We start from the raw sequence: 18,669 nt of genomic DNA, 5'->3' as shown, positions 1-18,669 counted from the left end.
CCCTTTAAAATCGCAACAGAAAAATTTAAATATTTGGGTATTCAGATTACTAAAAAATATAAAGCATTATTCAATGCTAATTTCATACCTTTATTAAATAAACTTAATACACTGATTAAATTTTGGAAAACACTTCCCTTATCATTATTAGGTAGAATAAATGCAATAAAAATGATCTTCCTACCACAATTACTATACCTATTTCAGTCTATACCGGTATATATACCAAAATATTTTTTTAATAAATTAGACTCTAACATTACAAATTATATTTGGGACTATAAATCACATAGAATCACAAAAAAACACTTATGTAAACCAAAAGAGGTCGGGGGACTTTCACTTCCGAATTTTATGTATTATTACTGGGCAGTGCATATTAAGAATATGATTTATTGGTTGGATAGTTCTACCCAACAGACAGAATGGTTAAAAATGGAGAAGGAGGATTGCCATCCTTGTAATATAGGAACGATCCTCTTTCCCCCCAAAAAACTGAATAACACAATATATAAGAAGAACCCAATTATATATGGTACAATAAGAATTTGGAAACAAATAAAATTATCTTTAAAATTAAGAAATCTATCACTGTTAATGCCAATAGCGAACAACCCTTTATTTAAACCATCTCTTATTGATAAGACATATAACCGATGGGAAAGTCTCGGAATTAGAAGGATCAGGGATATGTACGAAATGGGAAACCTGCTATCATTCCAACAACTACAATTAAAATTTAAATTGAAAAACAACCAATATTTTAAATATCTTCAGATTTGCGACTTTGTGAAAAAATATATACAAGGATATCAAAAAGTAACTCCTGACTTATTGGAAGAAGCAATGAATATTGAAGCTGACTCACAAAAATTAATATCTTATTTATATAATAGTATTCTAAATATAGACCTACCATCGACGGAGGTACTTAGAGAAGAGTGGGAACGGGAATTAATGATAAAAATTACGAAGGTTAAATGGGAAAAATACCTGATATATATTCACAAATGTTCAATTAATGTAAGACATAATCTAATTCAATTTAAAATTGTACATAGATTATATTATTCAAAAACAAGATTGAACAAATTTTATCCAAATATATCCGCCACTTGTGATAAATGTCTAGCCCAAAAGGCAACTATAACACACTCCTTAGTTTCCTGCATAAAACTTTATAGATTTTGGAATGATATTTTTGAAATACTTACAAAATTATTCAAGACAAGAATGGAACCTAATACTGAAATGATTATATTTGGTGTAATGGAAGATGGGAATAAATTGAACACATCTCAAAATCTATTCCTTAACTATGGTTTAATAATAGCAAAAAAATTAATACTTAAATTTTGGAAGGGTACATCAATACCAACGCTTAAAATGTGGATTGCAAGTATGTTGGACACCGCTCATCTTGAGGAAATGCGATTCCTCCTAATGGATAAATCAGACCAATTCATAACGAGTTGGTCTCCATTCGTCGTTTTTTTGGAATCATATGGTGCAACACAATTGTAAAAAATAACTGTTTCAGGACTGGACGAGGGTTGGTCAAGATTATAAATAATGATCTCCTTTTCTTTTTTATTTTATTTTATTTTCACTATTTTCTCTCTCAACTTTCTTCATTTACTCATTCTCTTTCTTCACACACTATATATTTCACATCTTTCTATCCTTTACCATCTAACTTCTTTTTCTTATTCTCATCTTTTTTCAATGTAACAAAAAAAAAAGAAGTTGTACATAAAATGTATTATGAAAATATATATTAGGCACTTTGGTGCCATATGACTGTACTTACTTCTAATAAAATAAAATATTTTTTTAAAAAAATACAGTTTGCAAAACATCTACCTGGATCTTTTATCAATCATTGAGTTTTTCACGTCCAAATACTAGCAGCACGTCAGTGCTGAGATAGCATTTTTGTTCACGATCAGCTCATTTTTGTCCTTTTGTCCAACTTAACCTGGCCTTTCTTTTCTATCTAGGCATTACTGGCTGCATTTTACATTAACTGTTAAAGATTATTTTATTACCAAGCCAAATATACCATGCTTCCCAGCCATAGTCACCTTGTTTGGTGCATCATTATATGTGGCCGTGCACATAGCAAGATATCTGATAGGGCAGTGAATACATGTGACATGCTGTTTTACAATTGGTTAGATTTCAGTTAGCCTTATTTTGCACTTACTGTTATTCAAGTCAAATGAGTCAAGTCTGGAACAGTTAGGGCCGATTCCTTTAGAGAGGGTGGGAAAATTGAATCTTGCATTCAGATAATTAATAAGGTATCTATGTAGAAGATAGACACAAAAAGCTGGAGTAACTCAACGGGACAGGCAGCATCTCTGGAGAGAAGGAATGGGTGATGTTTCGGTCAAGACCCTTCTTCAGACTGGTTCAGGTCATCTATATGCACTGAATGATAAACAATCAAGCAACTGTGATACTGATGTTAATTCATGTACTGTATTACTTACCTTGGTACTTACTCTTGCCACAATAGAGGATTGTTTATAGAAACTCTACTTCAAGCTACCTTTTCAGTTTGGTTTTCAGTTCAAAGATTTCCTCAGTCAGCCGTACATTTGCTTCCTCAAACCCTTCTACCGTTCTCTGTAATTTAGCACCTTGATCCATCAACCTCCTGTTGGTGTACTCCAAACACTCAATGTTATTGATCAGCTCAGTTGCCTCCCTTTAAAAAAAAAGGTTTACTTTAAGAGACATATTCAAAGGCAATGCTTTAAAACCTTCATTCCCATACCAATTTATACAGTTAGTCAATACAAATTCTTTTTTCATTCTTTATTCAACATGCCTATTTCTAAAGACATGGTTCAATGCAGTATATTTGCCTACTTATACTGTGCTAATTTGGCTACTTTTCTTAGGTTAATTGTTTTAATTAATAAATACACCATAGAATATATGTATTCAGAGAGAGCAGCATAGAATTCCCAATTGATCCTGTGTTCCATATTCCCAAAATAATGTAATTATACAGAGGAAAAAATGGAGCAATCCCACCCCACTCATTTGAACAAATCCATCTGCATGTTAGCACAGATCTCTAGTTTAATATCAACTAAATTTGAATAAAGTCAGCAGTGAAGATATTGGGGCAGGTATGTTTTGAGGTGCATTTTAAAGGAAAGAGATGTGGAAACAGTATTACGAAGTTTATACTAAAGTTATATCTTAAGGTAAGGCTGCTAATAGTGAAACAATTACATACCGGAATGATCAAAAGACCATCTCAACAATTAAATAGATACTCACAAGCTTCCTCTGTTGACATCACCCCCATATCCTTCTAGTTGTCCTGATGATGCATCAGATTTCTTATCTGGAAAAATATTGTTTTTAATAAATGCCAACCATATTCAATTCTGCAATCAATAGCCAATAGGTGCAGGAGTAGGCCATTCGGCCCTTCGGGCCAGCACCGCCATTCAATGTGATCATGGCTGATCATCCCCAACCAGTACCCTGTTCCTGCCTGCTCCCCATATCCTCTGACTCCACTATCTTTAACAGCCCTATCTAGCTCTCTCTTGAACGTATCCAGAGAGCCGGCCTCCACCGCCTTCTGAGGCAGAGAATTCCACAGACTCGTAGAAACATAGAAAATAGGTGCAGGAGGAGGCCAACTTGAGAGTCTTCAAAATACTGCAAATGCAACAAGACAACTCAAAATGGCTGCACACACAGAATCTGACTGCCCACACACACTGCTCAGACAGGATAAACTATATACAAACATAGAAACGTACAAAATAGGTGCAGGAGGAGGCCATTCGGCCCTTCGAGCCAGCACCGCTGTTCATTGTGATCATGGCTGATCGTCCCCAATCAATAACCCGTGTCTGCCTTTTCCCCATATCCCTTGATTCCACTAGCCCCTAGAGCTCTATCTAACTCTCTCTTAAATCCATCCAGTGATTTGGCCTCCACTGCTCTCTGTGGCAGGGAGTTCCACAAATTCACAACTCTCTGGGTGAAAAGGTTTTTTCTCACCTCAGTCTTAAATGGCCTCCACTTTATTCTAAGACTGTGGCACCTAGTTCTGGACTCGCCCAACATTGGGAACATTTTTCCTGCATCTAGCTTGTCCAGTCCTTTTATAATTTTTATATGTTTCTATAAGATCCCCCCCCTCTTCTAAACTCCAGCGAATACAAGCCTAGTCTTTTTAATCTTTCCTCATATGACAGTCCCGCCATCCCAGGAATCAACGTCGTGAACTGCCTCAATAACAAGGATGTCCTTTCTCAAATTAGGAGACCAAAACTGTACGCAATATGTAAAATGTGGTCTTACCAGAGCCCCATACAATTGCAGAAGAACCTCTCTACTCCTATACTGAAATCCTCGTTATGAAGGCCAACATTCCATTAGCTTTCTTCACTGCCTGCTGTACCTGCACGCCAAGTCAAGTCAAGTTTATTCGTCACATACACATACGAGATGTGCAGTGACATGAAAAGTGGCAATGCTCGCGGACTTTGTGCAAAAAGACAAACAAACAAACAAACAACCAAACAAACTATAAACACAATCATAAACACACACATATTCTTTTGCATATTAAATATTGGAAGGAAAAACGTTCAGTAAAGATAGTCCCTGGTGAGATAGGAGTTTACAGTCAGAATGGCCTCTGGGAAGAAGCTCCTTCTCAACCTCTCCGTTCTCTCAGCATGGCAACGGACGCGTTTGCCTGACCGTAGCAGCTGGAACAGTCCGTTGCATGGGTGGAAAGGGTCTCCCATGATTTTATTGGCTCTGGAGTTGCACCTCCTGATGTATAGTTCCTGCAGGGGGGCGAGTGAAGTTCCCATAGTGCGTTCGGCCAAACGCACTACTCTCTGCAGAGCCTTCTTGTCCTTGGCAGAGCAATTCCCAAACCAGATGGTAATATTTCCGGACAAGATGCTTTCCACCGCCGCTGCGTAGAAGCACTGGAGGATGCTCGGAGACACTCTGAATTTCCTCAATTGCCTGAGATGGTAAAGGCGCTGCCTTGCCTTACTCACGAGTGCTGCGGCGTGTGATGTCCATGTCATATTCCCAGAGATGTGGACTCCCAGATATTTAAAACAGCTCACCCTATCCACAGGATCCCCATTTATCCTCAATGGTGTGTACGTTATGTGTACGGACTAGAAGGGTAGTGATGGCCTGTTTCCGTGCTGTAATTGTTATATGGTTATATGGTTACGTCCTCGGATGATGTGCCCTTGGATGATGTGTCCACGATCAGCTCCTTAGTTTTTTTGATGTTCAAGAGGAGGCTGTTGTTCTGGCACTAGAGTGCTAGATCAACCACCTCCTCCCGGTAGGCCTTCTCATCGTTGTCTGAGATCAGGCCCACCACCACAGTGTCATCAGCAAACTTAATTATTGAGTTGGAGCTGAACCTAGCCACACAGTCATGTGTGTACAGGGAGTACAATAGGGGTCTGAGGACGCAACCCTGGGGCGATCCTGTGCTCAGGGTTTCAGTGACCATAGTACAAGGACACCCAGGTCTCGCTGTACCTCCCCCTTACCTTACCTAACCTAACCCCATTGAGATAATAATCTGCCCCCTTGTTTTTGCCGCCAAAGTGGATAACCTCACATTTATCTATATTATACTGCATCTGCCACGCATCTGCCCACTCACTCAACTTGTCCAGGTCACCCTGCAACCTCCTAACATCCTCTTCACAGTTCACACTGCCACCCAGCTTTGTGCCATCCGCAAACTTGCTAATGTTGCTCCTAATTCCCTCTTCCAAATCATTAATATACAGTTGCGGCCCCAACACCGAGCTTTGCGACACTCCACTCGCCACTGCCTGCCATTCTGAAAATGACCCGTTCACTCCTACTCTTTGCTTCCTGTGTGCCAACCAATTTTCTATCCACGTAAACACCCTACCCCCAATACAATGCGCTCTAATTTTAGTCACCAGTGTCCCGTGCGGGACCTTATCAAAGGCTTTCTGAAAGTCTAGATACACTACATCCACTGGCTCCCCTTCATCCATTTTACTTGTACCTGCATGCTTACTTTCATAGACTAATGAACAAGGACCTCCAGATTCCGTTGTACTTCCCCTTTCCCCAACTTGACACCATTTAGATAGTAATCTGCCTTCCTGTTTTTGATACCAATGTGGATAACCACACATTTATCCACATTAAACTTTATCTGCCATGCATCTGCTCACTCCCCCAACCTGTCCAAGTCACCCTGCATCCTCATAGCATCCTCCTCACAGTTCACACTGCCACCCAGCTTTGTGTCATCGGCAAATTTGCTAATGTTACTTTGAATCCCTTCATCCAAATCATTTGTATATTGTAAATAGCTGCGGTCCCAGCACCGAGCCTTGTGGTACCCCACTAGTCGCTGCCTGCCATTCTGAAAGGGACCCGTTAATCCCTACTCTTTGTTTCCTGTCAGCCAACCAAATTTTTATCCATGTCAGTACTCTAGCCCCAATATCATGTGCCCTGATCTACCCCCAATACCATGTGCCCTGATCTATCGATGTCAGCACTCTACCCCCAATCCCACAATTTAACTGGTGAAACCACACACATACCAACGGGTTAGAAATGGAAAATGGTGGCACTGATTTTCCATTTCAGAGCTGGAATATATTGCAAATTTAGCCATGAACTAATGTCGGAACATTCAACAAATCTAATTATTAAAAACACCCATTAACGGTATCTGTCACCTTGCTGCAACATTATAAAAAGTTGTCGTTTTCACAGGACAGTGGAAACAAGCTACTAAAATGGAAAACATCAGCTTAATTAAGTTAATCACCAAAGATAGGGTAAAGATTCATTGACCATCATACTAACCAGTATGCAAAATACACATGTTGTCTTTGGCTTTGGACTCTTCATTCTTTCCACTGGAGAGCCTAGGAAGATTATATTTACATTCAAAGCATAATACTAGATCATATACACTATCCTAATTATTTCACTCAAACTAACTCAGCAGGTCTAGTTTAGTTTAGAGATTTACTTATTTATTTTTAATTTAAAGATACAGCATAGAAACAGGCCCTTCAGCCCACCGAGTCCACGCCGACCACTGATCACCCGAACACTAGTTCTATCCCACACATTAACAACATAAGTCAAGAGTCAAGAGTGTGTTATTCTCTCACGTCCCAGTTAGAACAATGAAATCCCTACTTGTAGCAGCACAACAGAATATGTAAACATAGTACTCTGTAAACAATGTTATAAACGAGAAAACAAAACTCCATACAGACGGCACCCATATTCAGGATTAACTCCGGGTCTCTGGCAATTTTATGCTGCAAATTTATGGCCAATGTACTGCCCCATAGTCTTGAACTGAATTAAAACATACAGTAGCTGTCAAGGGGGACAGAGCGTCACTTCGAGATTTAAGACTGAAAATGGATAGTTTTTTTTTAGTGACCAAAGTTATCAACATATAATTTTTTGTGTGTTGGAAAACAAAATATAGTGGCACAGCTGGTGGACTTGCTGCCTCACACGCCACAGATCTGAGTTTGATCCTGTTCTCGGGCACTGAGTTGAATTTGCACATTCTCCCTGCAAGCATGTGGGTTTCCTCCCACATCCCAAAGACGCATTGGCTTTGTAGGTTGTCTCTGTAAAATTGCCCCTAATGTGCAGGGAGTGGGTGAGGGAAGTGGCGTAACAGAACTTGTGTGAATGGGTAGACAAAAATGCTGGAGAAACTCAGCAGGTGAGGCAGCATCTATGGAACGAAGGTAATAGGCGATGTTTCGGGTCGAGACCCTTCTTCAGACTGATGTGAGGGTGCGGGGGGGTTGTAGGGAAGGGAAGAAAAAAGGAAGAGGCAGAGACAGTGGGCTGAGGGAGACCTGGGAGGCGGAGGAGAAAGTAGGGACTACCTGAAAATGGAGGTCAATGTTCAACTACCCATTTCAGCAGCGTGTCCGTTTATTCTACTTTTTTTTTGTTTTTTTAGTATGTTTTACAGTATGTTTTTGATGTTTCTCGGTGTGTTTTGTGTGGGGAGTGGTGTGGGGGGGTAAGGGGGAAACCGCTTCGGTCGCCTCCTCCACGGAGAGGCGACTTTTTCCAGGTCGCCTCCGCCCTGGCCTAACAGCAAGGATTGGCGCGGTCTTTCCCGGAGACGCGCCCGGGGCTTCAGGGGCGGGCGCAGTGCGGACTCGGCGTGGAGCGGGCGAGCCCTCCCTGGGGCTCGATGGAGGGGAGCCCTCCGTTTCGCTGGCCCGCGGCAGCCGGCAGCCTGAAGCCGCAGTCTGCAGAGCTCCAGCTGGCACGGCGTCTGCAGCGCGGGATCCCTCGTGGGGGACCCAGGGGGAAGAAGAAGCTCCGAATGCCGGCCCATGGCCAACTTCTACTGCGGTCCCGGCGTGAACTTACCATCACCCCTGGAGGGGAGCTTCGACCGCCGGCCCTGCAGTCTGCGGTGCTTCTAGCTGCGGCGCAAATTTTAAATCTTCGACCGCCGGCCTGCGACCGACACTAGCCTGAAGCCACGGTCTCCGGTGGGGAAGAGCCAATCCTGGACTTACCTTGACTTTTACCTTGTCCTTTATCATCTGGACGCCCACAGCGACGGCTGTGGAGGGTTGAAGTCCCGACCACGGGGGAAAATGGAGGACAGGCCAATTTCTGTGCCTTCCACCACAGTGATGAATGCTGTGGTGGATGTTTGTGTTAAATTTTTATTGTGTTTGTGTGTTATCATTGTACCGCTGCTGACAAATTCATTTTACTTGCACTTTAATGGCAATGTGACGAATAAAACTGATTGACTGGTATGAGGTGCTGCTCCTCCAATTTGTGGTGGCCCTCACTCTGGCCATGGAGGAGGCCCAGGACAGAAAGGTCGGATTCGGAATGGGAGGGGGAGTTGAAGTGCAGAGCCACCGGGAGATCAGGTTGGTTATTGTCAACTGAGTGGAGGTGTTGTGCGAAGCGATCGCCAAGCCTGCACTTGGTCTCACTGAGGTTGATCATACGCAGAATAATCCAACCAGATTTATGTTTGGAAGTGGAAAGAGATAATAGAAATTGCATTAATTGCAACGTGTAAAAAGAGTTGAGATACTGTATGATAATTTTGCTGCATGTCAATGTGGTATATATCATGTTTTGATTGGTGAATATGTTTAGTTTGCGACTTTATTTGAAGCAGAAATAATATGTGAATGCTTCATTGACCATAATTCCGACTGGTATCTACGCACTTCGTCTGAGCACATTATCGCACGCGTTATGCAAGCCGTTTTAAATGACCACCTAAACTGTCATTTGGCAACCTAAAAAGCTGCCAAGGTTGCCCGTCTGGCAACAGTGAAAAAAAGTTAAGTGAGAGCCCTGCAGATGCTGGAAAAATCGCGTCACAGCGTCAAAACAGGCCCTTCGGCCCACCGAGTCTGCACCGACCAAAGATCCCTCAGAGAAAACCACACGGTCACAGGGAGAACGTACATACTCCATAAAGACAACACCCATAGTCAGGATCAAACCCGGATCTCCGGTGCTGCAAGCGCTGTAAAGGGACTGTCCAACTTGGCTATCATTTGCGCATAATTTACGCAACATCATTTATGCGTCACGACGCACGACCTGCGCGTTGTGACACGCACGTGATGCGCGCATGGTGCGTGGTGACACAGGCAGTGACGCGCGGTCGCTGCGGTGTCCCAGGATTTTGTGATGTACAAAATCTTTGCGCGCCACCTGCGTGACGCACAAATGACGGCCAAGTGGGACAGGCCCTTTAGGCAGCAACTCTACCGCTGCGCTACCATGCCACTCCAGGGTCAGGAAGTATATCTGGAGGACATGGACTGGTGACGTTTTGGGTTGGGATCATTTTACTTTAGTGTTCCTATCCAAAACATTGCCCCTAAATGCCCTCCAGAGATGCTCCCTCGCCGGTGAAGGTGAAATACTCCAGTAGTGTATTATTTATATCAGCGTCTGCAGAACATTGTATTTGCTTAGCATTTCATTAAACTGCGACCACATTTCAAATCCAGTTGCTTCCTATAGCTCGTTGGCTAAGAATCACACAAAAACAAAATATATCTGGGCAGCACAGTGATGCAGCGGTAGAGTTGTTGCTTTACAGCATCAGGTCCAGATTCAATCCTCACTGTAAGTATGGATTTTGTACATTCTTCTTGTGACCTCGTGGGATTTTCCGGGGTGCTCCCGTTACCTCCCACACTGAAAAGATGTACGGGTTTGTAGGCTTTGATTAAAATTGAAAATTGTCCTTAGAGTGCAGGATACTGCTAGTAAATGGGGTGATTGCTGGTCAGTGCTGAGTCCAAAGTAAAGTCTAAAGCATGAACTCAAAAAATATCAGAACACATTGATTTCATACATTTTTCTGTTGCAACATTGCCATAGGGCTACTTCGTATCCAGCAGTGTTTAATCTCAGTAAGGCACCACCCATTTTAGAACATGGAATAGTACAGCATAGGAAAAGGCCCTTCGGCACACTTGCCAAACATAATAGTAAGATTAAACGAGAACTTACCAGTTTGAAGTTTGATCTTTATTTTATGAGGAGTTGCGTCGAGGGATTACGTGAAAACCCCGCCAGCACTCATGCGCGACATTCGTCAAAGCAGCGTTGTGAAATCACAGACAACAGTAGATGAAATAAACATAGTAAGATAAGAAGATCTAGACTACCAGTTGACCTTTATGATAGAGGGCGGGAGTGTAGGGCACGTAATCCCTCGACGTAACTCCTCATAAAATAAAGTTCAAACTTCAAACTGGTAAGTTCTTGTTTAATCTTACTATTTTACTTCGGAGTCACATGAGTGACTACGTGATGATTTTAAAGATCTGTGATTTCATGCCGTGGAACGAGTCCATGTTTCACTCACTGCCTTAGTTGACCAGGGGAGGAAGTATGTTATCGTATTCAGACATGAATAATGACAATAGTAACCTCCCTCACCCGGGAGGAACTATGAACAGAACTTAACATAGAGTTCGTAAATACCCCCGATCTGGCAATGGGTTAGTAGTAAATGTGTGGAAAATTGCTAGATTGACCATCCTGCAACCGCTAGGATGTGGTCCCGCTAACTTCCATAACCCTGCTGCTGAGGTTGTTGCAGCCTTGGTGGAGTGACTTGAAATGTCAGTATTTTACTCCTGTATAAGCCAGACCCATAACCACCTGACGATGGTCTGTAGTGATACATTCTGTTGAGGCTAGATGTAACTAACAATATTGCTAGTTCAGAGTCTCTAGGCTCTAGTGATCTAACATTCTAGTGTAGATGTGTGACCATACACAATCGAAGGTTCATGGGATATGTGAACATCTAGTTTGAGATCTGGTGCCCCTGGTCTATACTGCTTGACTAAGTCATAACATAAGTGTTTAGCCTGCAGATATAATGATCCTATCCAGTCAATGTTTATGTAATGATTGGACCCGTTGTGCTGCATGCAGCGCTATGAGCATAACCACTTATAAGTGAGTTAGCCCAAGGACAGGGATGTAGCTGGAGCCCTTCAGCGAAGCGACGTAGCACAACGTTAACACCCCATATCTCTGCGTCCCTAGGCCTGGGAGTTTTCGAGTTGCAGATATCCTTCATAATCTAGAACTCAGAGGGTGACCCCCCAGAGTGGATTATTCTCCTCCCAGCCAGTATGATGAAGCACTTTAGGTATCAATGTTACAAAATTTTGACATTTAAAAAATCAAGTCTGCAATTTATCCCATCAGATAAAGCATAAAAATAAGTTTAATTTGACACCTAATTCACTTTCATATCTCAAGTATTTAAAACGTTATGGCCATTTTCATACTCGGAAATTAGCATCTTGTTCCCTATTGATTTTCTATGGACATAACAAAAAAGCTGTGATCGTGGACAGTCAAAAGCCCATAACTTTCTTAAAAATTAAGAGAACTGAATGAAATTTTCAGTTATCATAGATTGAAGCATTCTGAAACAAATATAACCATATAACAATTACAGCACGGAAACAGGCCATCTCGACCCTACAAGTCCGTGCCGAACAACTTTTTTTCCCCTTAGTCCCACCTGCCTGCACACATACCATAACCCTCCATTCCCTTCTCATCCATATGCCTATCCAATTTATTTTTAAATGATACCAATGAACCTGCCTCCACCACTTCCACTGGAAGCTCATTCCACACCGCTACCACTCTCTGAGTAAAGAAGGTCCCCCTCATATTACCCCTAAACTTCTGTCCCTTAATTCTGAAGTCATGTCCTCTTGTTTGAATCTTCCCTATTCTCAAAGGGAAAAGCTTGTCCACATCAACTCTGTCTATCCCTCTCATCATTTTAAAGACCTCTATCAAGTCCCCCCTTAACCTTCTGCGCTCCAGAGAATAAAGACCTAACTTATTCAACCTATCTCTGTAACTTAGTTGTTGAAACCCAGGCAACATTCTAGTAAATCTCCTCTGTACTCTCTCTATTTTGTTGACATCCTTCCTATAATTGGGCGACCAAAATTGTACACCATACTCCAGATTTGGTCTCACCAATGCCTTGTACAATTTTAACATTACATCCCAGCTTCTATACTCAATGCTCTGATTTATAAAGGCTAGCATACCAAAAGCTTTCTTTACCACCCTATCTATATGAGATTCCACCTTCAAGGAACTATGCACGGTTATACCCAGATCCCTCTGTTCAACTGTATTCTTCAATTCCCTACCATTTACCATGTACGTCCTATTTTGATTTGTCCTGCCAAGGTGTAGCACCTCACATTTATCAGCATTAAACTCCATCTGCCATCTTTCAGCCCATTTTTCCAAATGGCCTAAATCACTCTGTAGACTTTGGAAATCCTCTTCATTATCCACAACACCCCCTATCTTGGTATCATCTGCATACTTACTAAAATAATACTAAATATAAAATAATCTTACTTGGATGACCTGAAATTAAAGCATATAATTAGTTAGTTACCCAATTGTAGCTAATTTCAGACTTCAATTACTAGATCTAAACATCTATCCATTTCTTAATAAATGATTAACATTTTTAAATAGCCTAAGTGTCCAAATAATATTCACAAATAATTCACAATAAAACATGATTTTTAAGTCTCATTTACATTAATTTATAGGCCAAATGGAAGGAATTTAGTGTTCAATTGCCGTAAATTAAAGTCCATTTAAATCAGCTTTCTAGTGGGATCCTGTGAACGCGCTGGTTTAAAACGTTCACATTGTGCTAGATTTGTGCCCTCAAATGCCCAGAAAAATATTGCGGGATATAATGGGCCCAAAATTAGCTACTCGCAACTTTAAACTTTGTATAAAGGGATCTTAAGAAGCCCTTTTTAACGTAAAAATAAACATCCTACCTTCTGTTGTCCGCTGTATGAGATCTGGCCGGTTGCGGGCGGTCGGGGGTTTTAAACATCGCATTTTAAACCCGCCCCCCTCTAAACGGCGCCAAAATCACGCATAACGGGCTGGGACAGATTTTCAGCGACCCTTCAGGTAGGCTTTGCAACATACCTAATGGTAGATGGCACTTTAGACATCATGATTGTCAAGCCCTCATATGAGCCTGAACTACAAGACATCCGTCATCCATGCCGAATTATGTAATATAATCATAAAACAAATAGCTTCCATCCCCTTATGAGGAAATATTGTTTTTTTTGGGGGGTTTTTTTGGTGCTAGGACGCAAAGAGAAGGTACAGGGACAAGATGGAGTTACAGATGGAGCAGCAGGACACCAGAAGCCTGTGGCAAGGGCTACGGATTATAACCAACTACCGAAGCACCGCTCCCTCATCCGCATGTGCCGGCACCTCCCTAGCTGACAACCTGAACTCCTTCTACGCTCGTTTCGAGAGGGGCAACACCACTCCAGGTCTGCCGACTATCGACAATACCGACAGCGGGCTGGCTACCGAAGCTGAAGAGAGGAATATGCACACATTCTCGCTGTCCGAGCATGACGTGAGGAGGGCACTGACACGGGTGAATACAAGAAAAGCTGCAGGCCCCGATGGCATATCGGGGCGAGTACTCAAGTCCTGTGCTACGCAGCTAGCTCTAGTGCTCACTACATTATTCAACCTCTCCCTGGACAAGTCCGTGGTCCCTGCCTGCTTCAAAAAATCCATCATTGTACCGGTACCAAAAAATGCCTCCCCAGCCTGCCTGAATGACTACCGTCCGGTGGCCCTTACCTCGGTAGTCATGAAATGCTTTGAGAGGCTGGTGAAGAATCACATCTGCGCCTTCCTCCCTCGGAACATGGACCCGTTGCAGTTTGCATACCGTCCGAACAGGTCCACGGACGATGCGGTCTCCCAGGTCTTGCACACCGCTCTCTCCCATCTGGACAGCCAGAAGGGGGGCTACGTGAGGATGCTGTTCATAGACTTCAGTTCAGCCTTCAACACGATAGTCCCCACCAGACTGGCCGGGAAGCTACTGGAATTGGGGCTCAACACCTCCCTGTGTGCCTGGGTCCTGGACTTTCTCACCGCCAGGCCCCAGGTAGTCAAGATGGGAGGGAATACATCGAAGTCCCTCACCCTGAGCACAGGATCGCCCCAGGGTTGCGTCCTCAGCCCCCTATTGTACTCCCTGTACACACATGACTGTGTGGCTTGGTTCAGCTCCAATTCAATAATTAAGTTTGCTGATGACACTGTGGTGGTGGGCCTGATCTCAGACAATGATGAGAGGGCCTACCGGGAGGAGGTGGCTGATCTAGCACTCTGGTGCCAGGAGAACAGCCTCCTCTTGAACATCAAAAAAACGAAGGAGCTGATCATGGACTTTAGGAGGGCACATCATCCGAGGACGTACACTCCATTGAGGATAAATGGGGATCCTGTGGATAGGGTAAACTGTTTTAAATATCTGGGAGTCCACATCTCTGAGGATATGACATGGTCATCACACGCCTCAGCACTGGTGAGTAAGGCAAGGCAGCGCCTTTACCACCTCAGGCAATTGAGGAAATTCAGAGTGTCTCCGAGGATCCTCCAGTGCTTCTACGCAGCGGCGGTGGAAAGCATCTTGTCCGGGAACATTACCATCTGGTTCGGGAATTGCTCTGCCAAGGACAAGAAGGCTCTGCAGAGAGTAGTGCGTTCGGCCGAACGCACTATGGGAACTTCACTCACCCCCCTGCAGGAACTATACAACAGGAGGTGCAACTCCAGAGCAAACAAAATCATGAGAGACCTCTTCCACCCCTGCAACGGACTGTTCCAGCCGCTACGGTCAGGCAAACGCCTCCGTTGCCATGCAGTGAGAACGGAGAGGTTGAGAAGGAGTTTCTTCCCAGAGGCAATTCGGACTGTAAACGCCTTTCTCACCAGGGACTAACTGTACAGAACGTTTTTCCTTCTATTATTTATTATGTAAAATAATATGTGTGTTATGATTGTGTTTATAATTTGTTTGGTTGTTTTGTTGTTCCGCGAGCATTGCCACTTTCATTTCACTGCACATCTCGTATGTGTATGTGACAAATAAACTTGACTTGACTTGACTTGATCTGCAGCGAGCACGTTCATGGTTGGTTTAACAACCCCAGCCGCAGGAACGGTCTTCTCAGTCTCTGTAAGTCAATGAATTGATTATATCATGCTGAGGGCGGTTTCCCGCGTCACAGCTAGACCAATACTTGTGTCTAGAAATAACCATATATGGTTCTATCATTCCCCACATCAGTGGGAAGCATGGCTGGTTAAGCCCGGCAGGCACTATGAAAATGCCTGAGGCAGGAACTTGCTGAATTTTGCAAACCTGTCTGATGAGGCAGAAATGGAGGAAGACATAAAAGAACATTCCTCCTTAGTGTAGCTAGAATGTAACCATAGCTACTGATATGCCACATATTTTTCCACTGTTGATTGAGTCTGGATGCAAGCTTCTTGGTCTTTAATGTTCACAATGTATTTTAATACTTTGTGATCCAACACCCATATTGTGTATCGTAATGAGGTTTGGGTAAACTATCACCGGATATTTTGACTTGTTTGCACCCATGTAAATAACATTTACCATCGCCAAAGTGTATCAACTTGGACTAGAGCATGCAGATTAGGCATATTCGCATAAACCTTTAATCCACAGAATGCACCCAGTGTCTATAGGTAGTTGATACCATGTAACTGAAGAATTGGTAACTCTCCCATCCACATCTGTAACTTGATGGCATGAGCAATTTCTCATCCTGAACAATAGCATCAGTTTATAATTTAACTGAAGATTTACTGATTTAGTAGAATAGAGTAGAGCTGGTAACAATGACCACATGGTACTTGAGTGCTTACTTCTTTTGCATGCTGTATAGTTCTGATTGTGCAAAGGCCCAAATAGCACAGCTGTAAGCCAATTACACTTTATGAACAAAAGGCTGTTTGATCAGTTTTGTTACGGGCTTCAATTAATTCCAATCCCTTACCTCAGGGCGGAGTCCCAGACGATTAATAGAGTTAAAGGTAATCCAAATCATCAATAATTTCAGTTGGTATCAACTTGAATTTATCTGGACAGATGAGAACCCAATTTCTCAAATGGGGTTTTGTGGCCGATACAGCTAACTTAGCAAAATACAGCGTTTAAATCTCATCCAGATCGTTCTTAACAATATTTTGTAGCTCTGAGCAGCCGAAGCACTAATTTAGTAAATAACCTGGGAGCTGAAGTTAGCCCATGGTAATTAATAGTCACGAAGTTTCAATGTCTATACTGCACATGCGAGTTGGGCTTGTTGATAATAAACAGGCCTCATCTGTCATAATAGCGAGCCTGCCTAAAGAGGCAACTCCAGCCATATTCCAAGACTGTCTCGCTTGTACCGTGCAGTATAAACTAATCTCATCCAACCTTCTTGTAAATGGTCCACAACCCCACTTTTCGGAAAGAACTAGACTCACCTACCATCATGGCTACCGGTGGTTTTATGGTAAGCCCAAAAGGCCCCCGATGCGGGTTCAATTTCCGTCCTTGATTGGAGCGTAGGGCTGCTGGTGTATGTGGACCCAATGTCTTTCCAGGTACATGGTATCTCCCAGCCGGCAGCCGGCACCGAGTTCAGAGTCAGTTGCCAACTGATCCCTCGCACTCACCTTCGCAGAAGGGAGTTTTGTAGGCAGCCCTAAAAAGGGTGCTGCCACAGGCTCTCGAGGAGACCTGCGTTGATATGGCCCTCCCTGGCCAATCAGGATGGATAAAACGTCCGAGGACGAACCCATGTCGGAGGGGCCCTCCTGGCCTGACTTCAGCCTTGGCCTTTCAGACTCCTGTTTTAGCTTATTAAACACCACTATTGTATCTGCCTCAACCACCAACCATTGTATCTGCCTCCTCCTCGGGCAGGCGGAGTCTGAATTCGCCGCCGACTACCCGCTCTTCTGCGGTCCTAGCCGTGTCTTCCACACGGTCCCCTTAGCTGGGGTGTCCCCCAAGCACGGTTCTACCCGCAGCTTTTGCACGGTCCCCGTAGCTGAGGTTTCCCCCAAGCACGGTTCTACCCGTGGTCTTCCACGGTCCCCGTAGCTGAGGTTTCCCCCAAGCATGGTTCTACCCGTGTTCTTCGCAAGGTCCCTGTAGCTTGGTTATCCGTGGTCTTCCCACGGTCCCTGAAGCTGGGTTACCCGTGGTTTTCCCGTGGTCCCTGAATTCGGGTTACCTGTGGTCATCCCGTGGCCTCCAAAGTCGGGTTTCCTGCAGTCTCCCCATGGCCTCCAAAGTCGGGTTACCCGTGGTCTTGGAAGGCCAGTTACTTGCGGTCTTCTCCATGTTCCGTGGTCCCCGCAGCCATGCTTCTCCCCGTGGTCGGCATTCCCCCACGGCCCTTGTAGTAGGGACCCAAAAATGCTGGCAAAACTCAGCGGGTGCAGCAGTATCTATGGAACCTTGTAGCAGGGATCCTTGCGGTGTCGGGAGCCGGGATTTCCCCTAATGAATGCTCCCTTGTGTTTTGGGCTTCCCCCGAGCCGGCGTGGCTTAGCAAACGGGGTGTCCCTCGCGGTCCCTGATAAAGGGCTTCCCCGCGATTCTGTGGTCGGCTTCGGATATCCCCACGATATTCGCAGCCGGGATTCCCCCCCCCCCGTAGTAGAAGGGAGCCGGGTGGCACTGGGGTTCCGGCCCCGGACCTCCAGCAGGAGCTCTGAACGCTTCCTACAGTAAAAAAGAGACGTGACTCCGAAGTAAAATACCAAGTTAAACTGACCTCATCTGCCTGCACGTAATCCTTATTCCAGAATTCCTTGCACATCCATGTGCCTATCTAATAGTGTAGGAAAGAACTGCAAATGCTGGTTTAAATCGAAGGTAAACGCAAAATGCTGGAGTAACTCAGCAGGACAGGCAGCATCTCTGGAGAGAAGGAATTGGTGACTTTTCGGGTCAAGACCCTTCAGTCGACCCGAAACATCGCCCATTCCTTCTCTCCGGAGATGTTGCTGACCTGCTGAGTTACTCCAGCATTTTGTGTCTATAGGCCTATCTAATAGCCTCTTAAACGCACCATTGTATCTGGCTCCACCACCACCCTTTGCAATGCTCTCTGTGTAAAAGAAAACTTGGCTCGCACATCTCCATGAAACTTTCACCCTCTCAACTTA

At 43.8% G+C, this 18,669-nt stretch overlaps 1 protein-coding gene across 19 annotated transcripts in view; it reads right to left on the bottom strand.

Annotated features, from left to right (window-relative positions):
• Positions 1–18,669, bottom strand: part of LOC129694990 (protein KASH5-like) — a 244,456-nt gene that overhangs the window by 177,750 nt on the left and 48,037 nt on the right. For 16 of the 19 annotated variants that reach the window (XM_055631736.1, XM_055631735.1, XM_055631748.1 and 13 more), the window contains 3 exons: positions 6,883–6,944; positions 3,298–3,364; positions 2,555–2,713 (listed from right to left, as the gene is read on the bottom strand). In XM_055631736.1, the coding sequence (XP_055487711.1) occupies positions 2,555–2,713; positions 3,298–3,364; positions 6,883–6,944 (288 nt within the window). The remainder of the gene's footprint in view (positions 1–2,554; positions 2,714–3,297; positions 3,365–6,882; positions 6,945–18,669) is intronic. The other 3 variants (XM_055631746.1, XM_055631742.1, XM_055631745.1) reach the window with 1 other exon arrangement.

The sequence above is a fragment of the Leucoraja erinacea genome, unplaced genomic scaffold, assembly GCF_028641065.1.
Source record: "Leucoraja erinacea ecotype New England unplaced genomic scaffold, Leri_hhj_1 Leri_88S, whole genome shotgun sequence".
In the NCBI taxonomy this organism is placed as follows: Eukaryota; Metazoa; Chordata; class Chondrichthyes; order Rajiformes; family Rajidae; genus Leucoraja; species Leucoraja erinaceus.
Note: the sequence above shows the minus strand (reverse complement) of the source record. Positions and strands in the feature narration are given on the sequence as shown.